Source organism: Peromyscus maniculatus, chromosome 7, assembly GCF_049852395.1.
Source record: "Peromyscus maniculatus bairdii isolate BWxNUB_F1_BW_parent chromosome 7, HU_Pman_BW_mat_3.1, whole genome shotgun sequence".
NCBI lineage: Eukaryota > Metazoa > Chordata > Mammalia > Rodentia > Cricetidae > Peromyscus > Peromyscus maniculatus.
In genome coordinates this window covers 56,584,831-56,598,185 of record NC_134858.1, presented here as the reverse complement: position 1 = coordinate 56,598,185, position 13,355 = coordinate 56,584,831, and the positions used below count along the sequence as shown (strand labels likewise).

Below are 13,355 nucleotides of genomic sequence, written 5' to 3'. Positions count from 1 at the left end.
TTTTCATTTTCAGAGACAAGGTTTTACTATGTAGGGTTGGCCTTAAACTCATGATCTTCCTGCTTCAGTCTCCTGAGCACGAGATCACACACTTGACCTAAATAAATGTTTCTGATAGCTTCCTTTCCATAGTACTTTGGAGCTAAGTATCTGGGAGAGAAGGTCTCACTTTGAACTAAGATTTTGGATTGAGCACTGTGTAACTTCACAACAGCACCACTTTGTTGGCACATAACTCAGGAATTTTAAGATCTTGATTATGCTTACTTATTTTGAATTCAAGTAGCTTAAAACGTAGGTGAAGTGCCTGTGACCCTCTAAAATGCTGTGACTATAGGCATATTCCATCACACTTGGCTTTTTTTAATCTGTCATTTTACTAAAAAGTGTAATATGTGCTAGAATAGTTCACTTTTATGAAGTAATTTTTATTCTTTAAGATTTAGCTGGCAGTGGTTGCACATGCTTTTAATCATAGCACTTGAGAGTCAGAGGCAGGTGGATATCTGTGAGTTGTCTACAGAGCTATGTCCATGACAGCCAGGGCTACACATAGAAACCTTGCCTTGAAAACAAAAACAAAAACAAAACAAACAAAAAGACTTAGAATTTGTTAAATAGAGCCCCATTCCCATGTTAAATCTCCCATTTAGAATCTTGGTGCTTTTGGCATTAAGCACCAGCACTACTTGAAAGTATCCAATCTAGGTCTACTCCTCCTTACTTTTTAAAGAAGCTGCTGATTTGTTTGTTTGTTTGTTTTTGAGGCAGGGTTTCACTATGTAACAACCTTGGCTGTCCTAGAACTAGCACTATAAACCCGCCTGTCCTCAAACTCAGAGGGATTCGCCTGTCTCTGCCTCCTGAGTGCTGGGACTAAAGGCGTGTGCCACCACTGCCCACTTTATTTTTGATTATGTGTATAGGTGGAGCAAGTTGTGCACATGATTGCAGTGCTCACAGAGGCCGAGGAGGGTATGTCAGATCCCCTAGAGCTGTAGTTGAGGCAGTGCTGAGCTGCTTGACATGGGTGCTGGGAAGCGATTATATTCTTAACCTCAGACCCATCTCTCCCGTCTATTTTCCTTCTTAACCATCCCATTAAACTCTTGAGAGAACTGAGTTCCTGTATTATTCTATTTGTATAGACAAACTGCCTTTAATATTTTTTTAGATTATATTGGCAATTTCTGATGGAGGAAAGATGATTTTTTTAATTGAAAATAGTTATATATATATATATATATATATATATATATATATATAGTGTGATCATGGTTTACTCTCCCCAGAAAGACAATTCTTACTGAACTTTAAGAATCTGCTATTATCTGGATGTGATGGCACATACCTTTAATCCTAGTGCTTAGAAGGCAGAGGCAGGCAGATCTCTTGAGTTTGAAGCCAGTCTTATTTACATAGTGAGTTCCAGGTCTGTCTAAGCGCCCCCTGCCCCCCATTTTTTAAAAAAAATATTACTTGCTATGTATGTAAAATAAAATGTTAGAAATTAAACCTTCTTTAGATCCTTTAAGATCATTTCTGTTATAGATGATACTATATTAGTTATTATTACTCTTGTTTTGATTTATTTACAGCATAAACAAGGGTAAGTTTAATTAATGGTCAAGTTTCATGAGTTAAGTAAGGACCAGGGAATCAGGTGTATGCTTACAGACTCAGAACTTGAAAGGCTAGTTAATAGTTAAGATCATGAGCCGGGTGGCAATGTTGCATGCCTTTAATCCCAGCACTCAGGAGGCAGGGGCAGGCAAATCTACAGAGCAAGATCCAGATCAGACACCAAAACTACACAGAGAAACCTGTCTGGGGGAGGGGGGGACGGGGGACAATAGCGGAACAGAATATACTTTAGTAGTTAATGTGATGTAGAGAAGGTAGATTATGCAGGATATGGTGTTGAAACAATATAGAGGTGAAAACAGACTCAAATTTGCTTAATTTCGAAGCCATACATTTAAAGACTGATGGCTTTTGACCATGTATAGTAAAGTGTTTCTGCAGAGCTACACAATGTGAACACTCTAAATCGAAACTTAAGTATTTTCTATAATTTTAAAGGCCAATTATAGTAAAAAAAAAAAAAAAAAAAAAAAGGTCCTGTAAGTCTTTGGGTGTGTGGCAACCTAGTGAGAAATTAGCAAACTATGTAAAGAAAATGGACAGAATTGGACATATTCCACCCCCCACTCCCCACCCCCGCACAAAGTTGAAGCTTCATTCTTAATTTTAAAGAATGAAGTTAAATTTATTCAAGGGGTATGGATCTGGGAGGAGGTGGGAGGGTAAGAGTAAATATGATTTAAAAAATTACTTTGTAAAAATTTCTCAATGAACAGACAGGTGTGCTGACACATACCTTTTTAATCCCAGCTCTCTGGGAGGCAGAGGCAAATGGAGGGCTGAGTTCAAGGACAACCAGGGATACACAAAGAAACTATGTCTCAAAAAGTAAAGCAAACAAAAACTCAAAGAAATTACAAAGATATATTTTAAGGACTAAATCATTTACTTGTTTTTTACGCGGTCAAATCGGTGAAAACTCTGACATGGTGAAAACTCTGACATGGGCGGAAGAAACTATATACTCTTCTTACCTAGTAGGAACTGCTACCACTTTACAAGTACCTGATAATAATTGTCGAATTGTACTTGTATACCTGTCATCTTCTACGTATTCCCCTCTAAAAAGTCACATGGTTACAAAGTGTATTACTGTCACTGTGGCAAAATGGTAGGAAAAGTCTTGTGTGACCATTAATAGTAAAGAAATGGTGCTTTAAAAGGAGGTAAACCATGGGACCAGAACACTTCTTCCTCTTGCAGAGGACCTAAGTTCATTTCCTAGCACCCACATTGGGTAGCTGTGGCTCAAGCTCCAGGAAGATTCAACAACACTGGTCTCCTTGGCCACCTACAACATACATCTGTGTATCCTTCATTCCCTCACATGTACACAATGGTTAAAATAGTAGAAATATGTAAACAAAAGGGAAAAGGTAAATGGATTTACCATTATGGAGCTGCAGCAGAAATTAAAAAATGGAAACAACAAAAGTAACAGAGTACCAAGGAGAGCATGAGATTCTCATACCGTATGTGTACATTAGAATGTCTCTGTAAGTACACTTCAGAAATGAAAACAACAGCTGTTTCTAAGTGAAGGAGACAGAATAGGGGCATAAACAAGGGGATTAATTTTTCTATATAAACACATACTACGAAAGAATTTGTCTTCTTTTAAAAATGATCCCGTCTCACAGTGCTGCTCATACTGAAGTGCAGTAACTACTAACAGGTGCTTCTCCACTGCTGGTGCTCAGGGCAGTCCCCTGATAGGATAGTCCAAACCCCTTGTAAGTGAAATGGGTTGTTTGCTTCAGTCCCCCACGCAACTGGAAGTACAGGCACATGCCACTTGTAAACATAACTATTAATAAGCATTGCTTAAAAAGTCTCACATCCTTGTCAACACAGCTTTACCAATCTAACGTGAAAAATGAAGTAGTTGATTTTATTTTTAAAATAGAATATTTTTAAAAATTCTTTGAAGTTTTTTTTTTTAACTCTGTGTGGGTGCGTGCGTGCGTGCGTGGGTGTGTGTGTGTATACACAAGTATTTCTCTGTGTCGTTTTGGAGCCTGTCCTGGAACTCACTCTGTAATTCAGGCTGGCCTCAAACTCAAAGAGCCTGGCTCTGCCTCCTGAGTGCTGGGATTAAAGGTGTGCGGCATAACTGCCCAGCTTAAGCTTGCTTTTTTGTTGTTGATGTTTTAGTATTTATTTGGCAGTGCTGGAGAATCTAACCTAGGACATCAGACAAAGTAGACAGAAACTGCCACTGAACCTTCCCAGGCCTGTAAAATGTTCTGAAAGCAAAACAAGTTACAAATACACTGTACTTGATTCAGCCATTACCTCTTAAGTTATTAGTCTTAAAAAACATTGCAGATGAAGATAAGAACAAAATGTATTAGGCTGTCTAAATATCTTGGATTCTCTTGCCCTAAGCCTCATATTGCTGGAACTGTAAGCATGTACTGCCATATGGGCTTACTGTTGTTAACTATTTATTTATTTTATAGTTAATGGGAATTAATCCTAGAGTCTCATGCTTTTAGACAAGTGTTTGAACATTGAGCTGTATCCTGTATAGTCAAGGCTGGTCTTGAATTCTTTTATTTATTTATTTTTTCATTTTCATTTTTATTGGAGACAGGGTTTTTCACCATATCCCTAGCTGTCCTGAAACTCGCTCTGTAGACCAGAATGGCCTCCAGCTTGCAGGGACCCACCTGCCTCTGCTTCCCTGGGATTAAGGGTGTGTACTACCTTGTCTAGCTGGTACTGACCTTTTGATCCTCCTGCTTTACTACTAAGTTCTAGATTATAGACATCTGCCACTATACCTGGTTCAAAATAAATTTCTCAGTTTACTAAAAAATTTTATTTTTAAATGACTACATTCTGTGAAATTCCATGAAGTCCTGTATGTATTTGAAAAACATTTAAAGTTGCACATGCCTTTAACCCAGCACTTGGGAGGAAGGTAGTCAGATCTGAGTTCGAGGCCAGCCAGGGCTACATAGAGAAACCCTGGTTCGAAAAAACCAAAAAGAAAGGGGGGAAAAGAAAGGAAAAGAACACAAAAACACTCCTGAAAAACATTTAAAAATACCATCTTGTTGAAATAGTGCTTTCATAACTATCCTAGCACACTATTTAATGTGGATTTTGTTATATTCCTATTTTTGTATGACCATCATAATTATTTTTAAATTTTAAGTATTATCCCCACCCTCCTTTAAAAAAAAACCTGTATTTTTTTAATATTCATTCCTCCTTTCCCCACAAATATACAGCCTATGGCAAATATTTTCTAAGGATTTATTGTTCGGTATCTTTTATTTAAATAGAATCAAATTATATGAGTCCTTTTGTCATTGGCTATTTTCATTTAGCATGTTTTCAGGGTTCATTCATGTTGCAGCATCTATCATAACTCTATTCTTTTTTGTGACTAAATATGCCATTATAAAGCTGTTCCACATCTGTCAGTTGATAAATATCTGCGTTGTGTCTGTATTTCTCTATCATGCATGGTGCTAATATAAATACTGTGTACAAATTCTTAAGCATGTGCATTTTCATTTCTGGGAGTATACTGGCTGGGTCATAAGGTGTGTTTTCAATGAGAGTGGGCCCCATAGGTTCATGTATTTGAATGCTTGACTCCCAGTTGGTGGCTGTTTGGGAAGGATTAGGAGGTTTGGCCTTGTCAGAGGTGTGTCACTTGGGTGGGTTTCGAGGTTTCAAAAAACCTGTGCCATTCCACTTAGCTGTCTCCTGTCTTGTGTTTGTGGGTCAGATGTACGCTTGCCTGCTGCCGTGCTTTCTGCCATTGTGGTCATGGACTCTTAACTTGGAGCCCCAAACTAAACATTCTTGTCATGGTGTTTTATCACTACATTAGAAAAGTAACCAGGAGAGAAGTTATGACAATTTTAATATTTTAAAGTAGTTGTTGCCTGGTTGTTTTCCAGAATTGTTCTCATCAAGCAGATAATTGGAGCAGGTTTCCAATTTTTCCATCTTCTTACTTGTTCAAATCTGTCTTCTTGATTACCACTCTCTTAGTGAGTGTGACATAGTGTCTCATTGCAGTTTGATTTACATCTCCATGATAGCTAATGAAATTGAACATCTTTTGTGCTTAGTGATATCCTTATTATATATTCATTATTTAATTCAAACTTATTGTCTGTCTTTGTAAAACTTATAAATATCAACGACATGCATTTCCTATTAGGTAGACTATGTTCAGAGTATTTGTATATTTAGATTTCATCATATAGAAGTTAATTTTAGGAGCTCTGATTTTTGTCAAATGGACATTTTAACTATTGTTAGAATTGTGAGATTATGAAGCTCTGAGGCACTATGTAGTTTTATTTTTTTTTTTAAATAATGTCTTTGTTAAAGTTTATGTTTTATTTTTGTTACAGTATTTTACTGGCCTTGAATGTGGACATAAGTTTTGTATGCAGTGCTGGAGTGAATATTTAACTACCAAAATAATGGAGGAAGGCATGGGACAGGTAATTTGATTTTCACTTATTAAATTTACTTGTTTAGGTTCTTGGATAACTATAACCAAGTAAAAGTTTTAGGATTAAACATTTTTTCTAGATTAAAACAGGCTTTTAAAAAAAAAAAAAGACTTTGCAGTTAAAAGTCTAATTTAGGCCGGGCGGTGGTGGTGCATGTCTTTAATCCCAACACTCGGGAGGCAGAGGCAGGTGGATCTCTGTGAGTTCGAGGCTAGCCTGGGCTACAGAATGAGTTCCAGGACAGGCTCCAAAGCTACACAGAGAAACCCTGTTTCAATAAACCAAAAAATAAAAAAATAAAGTCCAATTTAGATAAAGTGATTCTAGCATTCATCAGCCCTGATAATCTCTATCAGGCTTACCCTGATAGAGAGAGTACTTCTGTCTGGTATTTTGCTTGTAACTTTCCTGTTTTGTGCGTGTGCGTGTGCGTGTGCGTGCGTGCGTGCGTGCGTGCGTGCGTGCGTGTTTTAAAGTACTTACAAGGATAGTTACATTCAAAGATGTGTCATCAGAACCGAGCAAACTGCCTGGCAATGGTAAGCATCATGTAAATATTGCTGAATGAAGACATAGTTTAAATTTTGATCTTTTTCAGACTATTTCATGTCCTGCTCATGGTTGTGATATCTTAGTGGATGACAACACAGTTATGTAAGTATTTCTGCCGCAGTCTGTATGTTGATTGTTGTTTTATTGGTTAAACCAATTACCTTTGCCTGAGGCCCTTCAAGAAGGTCAGTTACTGACATTCTGAAGACCTTTTGTTCCACACTCACTTCTTTGTAATGCAGAAAGACACTTGCAGTTTGCTTAGGAGTCACTCTTAGGGTCAATTTGGAAATATATGGTTGCTAAATTTTGGTAAATCTTAAAATTATATAATGGGATAATGAATGTGTTAATTGATATCCTCTGAGAAACAGGCCAAGACAGAATCAAGGAAGAGTTTTGGAGGCTGAGAGTGTTGCTCAGTGAGTTAGTTACCTAGCTTATGTGAGGTCCTGGCTTTGGTTTCCAGCACCTACCAAAAAACAAAACAAAACAAAAATGGAAAATAATAAAAAGGAATGTGACTCATTATGAAAATATGTGTGCTGGATTACATTAAAAAGAGAGGATCAGATCGACTCAGTACAGGTACATAATGCTGGAGAAGGAAAGAAAAGGTTTTCAAAAAGAAGAAACTTATTGTCCTAGTTAGGGTTTCTATTGCTCTGAAGAGACATCATGACCACAGCAACTCTTAGAAGGGAAAACATTTCATTGGGGTGGCTTGTTTCCAGTTCAGAGGTTCAGTCCATTGTCATCATCGTGGGACATGGCAGCGTGCAGGCAGACATGGTGCTGTAGCACTAGCTGAGAGTCCTACATCTTGTAGGCAACAGGAAGTAAACTGACAGTCACACTGAAGGAAACCTGAGCAAGAGAGATCTGTAAGCACATTAACACACTTCCTCCAATGAGGCCACACCTACTTCCACAAGCCATACTTCCTACTAGTGCCGTTCCCTATGAGCTTATGAAGGCCAGTTACATTCACACGACCATACTCAGCTGAGTCTGCTATCCTTTAAGGATCCCCAGCACTTAAAATTCCCCACACAGGACTGCCCCAAGAAAGCAGAAGGTTATGCCAGCCCGGGGATAGAGTGGTTTCTGCTGAAATACTGCTACTAATTTCAAAGGCACTGCAGCTGGAAGCTGTAAACTAATTGTTCTCCTGTACAAATGTTCTCTTTGGGTGGAAAAAAGAAATTGAAGGAACAAAAGTATAGTGAATTCCTGGTGTAAAACTAAGCTTCTTAATTCCTGGGCCAGTGCTGTCTTTGTGCCCTCAAGTTGTCATTCCAGGGTGCCAAGCAGATGAGATCTTGGATGATCCCTAAACAAATTGTATAATTAGTTTTAGGTAATTGCTTATACAAGAAGTTTTATCTGTGATTAAAAAGTAATAAAAAGAAATGGCAGCAGTATGTTTTAATGAGTGAATTTAACGTATTAAAGCTAAATTACCCTGACCAGCGCAGCTCTTCTAGCTCACCTATTCCACTTAAGGAAAAATTTTGCTTTGTGTGTATGCACATGAGTGCACATCCCAGCATGCACATAGAGGTCAGAGTAGAACCTCTAGGGAGTGAGTTTTCTCCTTCTACTATGTTAGTCCCAGAGATCCAACTCAGGTTGTTAGGCCTGTTGGAAAGTGCTCTTAATTTGATGAGCCTTCCTGCTAGCCTCTGCTACTTTTTCTTTTCTTTCTTTTTTTTCTTCATTTCTCGAGAAAGGGTTTCTCTGTGTAAACCAGGCTGTCCTTGATTTCAGAGATCCACCTACCTCTGTCTCCTCAGTGCTGGGATCAAAGGTGTGCCCAGCTCCGTTCTACCTTCTTAACTTCAGTTTACTTTGGTTAATTTAGAACATATTTCTGCTATTACCAGGTCTGCATTAATCTTGTTTGTCTTAGAGTTACTTCTATTTCCATCACTGTTTAGGCTACCAAAATAAATCAGCTACCACCCACCACTCTTCCACTTGTTATCTTATCCCCTGGTCCTTTTTTTTTGTTGTTGTTGTTGTTTTGTTTTTTTTGAGACAGGGTTTCTCTGTGTAGTTTAGGTGCCTGTCCTGGATCTCACTCGGTAGACCAGCCTGGCCTCAAACTCACAGAGTTCCACCTGGCTCTGCCTCCTGAGTGCTGGGATTAAAGGCACACGCCGCCGCCGCCACCCAGCCCCTTGTGCATTCTTATCATTGTGTTTTTTCCTGTGTTAGCTTTATCCTACCATCCAGTGCACTGTATTCTTTCATTCATTCCAGAAATTGCTAGGAACTTCCTTGGTATATATACAATTCTATTCCCCAAAAGGTTCACAATAATAAGGGTAACATAAAAGGTTAAGTACATTGTATATGTAAAGTAGTATTAGAAGGAAACAAATTATACCTTAAGACTAGAAATAACACAAAAGGAGTAAAAATTAGGGGTGAGGAAATGCTGGGTAATATTGACTAAACAAAATGTCAGTAGCTTTTAAATAGTGATGAGCTTTTCTCTTAGGTATTTTGCAGTGGCTAGACCAGAGAGGGGGAGGGTTTATTATCGATGGGGATGAAAAGAGTTTAACAGTTCATCATGGGTTCTTGTTACAGACACTAGTCAAGACTATAGCTATATGATGTATATTTTAGAAATACAACTTTGTAGTCGAGAATGCTTTAAAATGGGGAAATATTGGGTAGTGAGATTTGTTTAGAAGGTTGTTATGTAGGTTAAAGAAGATTTAGGAGTCAAGATTTCAGTGGGAAGCAAGTTAAAAACAACAGAATTTACAAACAAAACTGATTGTGTGACATGAAAATTTGTGTGGATTGTCTGTTTTCAATTTGATGCATTAGTTAGGAACTAGTAACCTTTAGGTTTCGAATCCATTAAACAGGGTAAATAACAGTTAAAGTAACAGGAGAGGAAACCAACACTCCTGGGAGAAATGTAGGGTGAAAAAAGAAAAGATTGAAGTCTTAGAGGCTAAACTTTTAGTTGAAAGACGAGTAGTAGTCAGGCATGGTACACTCAAGAGGCAGATGCAGATGGATTGCAAATTTGAAGCCAACTTCTGCAGTCTACAGTTTCAAAAGAGAGTGCACAAGTTAGATGCAGTCAGACACTTAGGTGGTGCTTTGAGTGAAAAGTCCAGGAACTAAAGGAGTAGAAGGATGTCATAAAGAGGTCACTAGTGATGTTACTTTCCCAGAATTATAAACGGGAATAACAGTGAAAACAGATTATTGGGTTTCCCTACTACAAAACAACTTTACTAGGAAGATAGTAGATGTAAGATTGCAGTGAGTTAGTTATGAGTAAAAAGTCAGCGAAATATGGTAGTTCAAGGAGATGAGCTATCAGTTATATCCCAGTAGATTTCAGACTGAATTATGTATTTGATATCTAGATACTCTAGTCACCCTAGATACTAGAACATCTTTTTAATGAAAGAAATGGATACAAGCCCATGAATGTCACTGCCAGTTAGAGTCAACAAGTTGTTCAGTTTTCTCAGGTATTTTAAGGATACTCTTAATAATGTCGTAAGCATTGTCTTTCAACATGAACACACTGAAACCGTAAGGATCTTGGAAGTTCAGGATCACAGTTGGGACACTCCTTCCTCTGAGTTAACCAAAGCTTATTTTCATATGTTTTGTATAATGGGTTGCTGGTTAAAGTTCTTTTTGGGAGAGGACTGGATAGAAAGTGGACAAATATATATCTAAGACATAAAACCATTGTGCCTTGTTTCCTTGAAATCATGGGATCATTAAAGCAGATGATATTCCAGTTTTAGGGAGGTAACTGTTGTTACAGTGTCTGTCGTGCAAGCACAAGGACCTGAGTTTGATCCTTATAACCCACATTTGGAAAAGGGGGAAAAGCCAAGCATGGTTACATGCACTTGTAACCAATCCCAATGCACCAGAGATTGTCTGGAAAACCCAAAATGAATGTCACTGGAGTAACATACCAACATCTAAGGTTGTCCTCTGGCCTGCATGTGCACAAAATATGTATGTATGTATATTATATGCATACCCCCCAAAAAATCAGAAAAAATAAGATGATACTCCTATCGAGTAAGCAAAGCGGGTCATAATAAATTCACACAAAACTCACACAAGTGTAAAGCAAAATTAGATACTCCAACTTAAGGGTTTTTTTTCTTGTTGTTTGTTTTTAGTATTTCAGATTGGGTAAAGATGAAAGAATTTTGATAATATCTAAAGTCATGGGAATATAATACCAGAGGTAGAATAAAATGTTAATAGCAGGAACTTTCATTATCTTAATAGTGCTATTCTTAACGGTATGAAACCATTCTGTCTAGCTAAGATCAGCCATAATAAATAGTCTGTGAAATCAGAGAAGCATTATGGATAATAGATGTATAAATGTCTTTGGAACTAGAGCATCTGACTTAGTTACGTACTTTATTTTACTGATATCAAATCCATAAAACAGTAGATTAAAACCATTTTAAAGTGTGTGTGTGTGTGTGTGTGTGTGTGTGTGTGTGTGTGTGTGTGTGTGTGTGTGTATGTGTACACACGAGCAATTTACTGGTACAGTCATTACTTTTCCCCAATTCCTGATTGTTTTGTTCTAAGAGACTGTCTTAGAACAGTACGAACTGGACTTAGAAGGAAAAACTCTACTGTGTCAACCTCCTAAATACTAGGGTTGCACTCGATTCTAACATACTTTCATCATTTTGTTTCCATTCAACAATTCCTTCAACTTCCAATACTTTACTAAGTGCTTGTCTGGTTTCTATGTGTATTGATTGGTCTAATCTAGAAATCATAAGTAAACAAAATCATAATATGTGTTGTCATCCGTCTGTCCCATCCTGTGTCCGTGCCACCCCTGCCCCCCTTCATTATTTGGCATAGTGGTTTTTATGAGATTCATTCACTTTGTGGCATGAATCACCAGTTAGATCTTTTTATTGTTGATTTGTGTTTTTATTAGAGCAGTTTCAAGTTTGTGTGAACAAGTTTTTGTCATGGACATTGTGTATAAGATCTTGTGAGACACCCATTTTTCATTCTAAGTGCATATATCTAGGAGGGAAGTTGAAGAGATTTGTGGTAATGCTGTGTTTAACTTGTTGAGAAACTGCCAAATAGACAAATTATTGCTAGACCTTGCTTTCAACATTTGTGAATATGAAGATTAATTCATTTAAAAATACCTAGCATCCGGATGGTAGTGGCAGGAAGATCTCTGTGAGTTCGAGGCCAGCCTGGTCTACAAAGGGAGTTCCAGGACATTCAGAACTGTAACACAGAGAAACCCTGTGTTGACTCCCTCCCTCCCCAAAACAACAACAACAACAACAAAACCTTATCAGACACTGAATAGTTCAGACAGTGTGCTGGATACAGGATATTTTTTCTTTTTTCTTTTTTTTTTTTAAATTAATTAATTAATTTATTATGTACACAGAAGAGGGCACCAGATCTCATTACAGATGGTTGTGAGCCACCATATGGGTGCTGGGAATTGAACTCAGGACCTCTGGAAGAACAGTCGGTGCTCTTAACCTCTGAGCCATCTCTCCAGCCCCGGGATATTTTTTCTTGGAGCTTATTGTTTGGGAATAAACAGGCGAAAAAAATAGATGTAAAAACAAGATTACGCTGATTGTCATAATTAAAATGATGGAAAATTCTTTGAACTTTTTTATGTCTTTAATATTTATTGAGCATATACTATTTTTCAGACACTTCTAGCTTCACAGATCTTTAATTTTACAGTTTGTTTTTGCAGAGTGGTAACCTGTGGAATAGAAAGGTCAAAGAACTTACTCTCATTTCATAGTTAGTTGTGAACCATACTCAAACAAAGGTTGTTTCACCTCAAGTCTCCTTCCTGGCATTTTCCTCTTTCTGTTCTGGAGGGGGAGGGGAGAATAGTCTTATGTAGTAATATTTCTGAAGAAGTATGGCATTTAGGATTTTTCAGGAAAAATTATATACTCATTAGTAATCACAACACGTGGCTCCATTCTTTAGTATTCTTGTTGACAGCATGTTTCTTTTCATGTACTGAGTCATGGGTTTAAAGGAAGGCAGTCAAGAATTGCTTGCAGAAAACTCTATAAGGAATGCAAACTTGTAGTACTTGGGCTGCATCGTGAACTCAGGAAAAATAGAATATTTAAAATATAAGATAAGAGAAAATTATCCAAGTCAAATTATAGAAACTTGGAAATCCCTGTTAGGACTAGATTGATATAGCATATACATTCTTATATTTTCAACTTAGAGTAATTTTATGCTATAACATAAACAGTTTTTGAAGTTATATTTTATTTATATATGTGTTGAAACTTGGCTTAATAAACTTAAACTTAAAAAAATTTCTTTTATTCTTGGTTTCAGGCGCCTAATCACAGATTCAAAAGTTAAATTAAAATATCAGCATTTAATAACAAATAGCTTTGTAGAGGTAAGTGGTTTATGCTTGTCTAATTTTTGTTTTCAAAAATTGTTTATCAAATACTAGTTCAGTTCTTTTTGTTGTAGTTTTCTTTGGTTTGGTTTTTTGAAATAGGATCTCATAGTGTAGACTTGGCTGGCTATGTAGATCAGGCTGGCCTCTAACTTGTAGAGATCCATCTGCCTCTGCCTCCTGAGTGCTGGGTTCCCAGCATCTGAAATGCTAGT

At 37.4% G+C, this 13,355-nt stretch overlaps 1 protein-coding gene across 2 annotated transcripts in view; it reads left to right on the top strand.

Moving 5' to 3' along the window:
* Positions 1-13,355, top strand: part of Arih1 (ariadne RBR E3 ubiquitin protein ligase 1) — a 99,373-nt gene that overhangs the window by 58,549 nt on the left and 27,469 nt on the right. For both annotated transcript variants that reach the window (XM_076575366.1, XM_076575365.1), the window contains exons 4-6: positions 6,027-6,119; positions 6,730-6,785; positions 13,071-13,137. In XM_076575366.1, the coding sequence (XP_076431481.1) occupies positions 6,027-6,119; positions 6,730-6,785; positions 13,071-13,137 (216 nt within the window). The remainder of the gene's footprint in view (positions 1-6,026; positions 6,120-6,729; positions 6,786-13,070; positions 13,138-13,355) is intronic.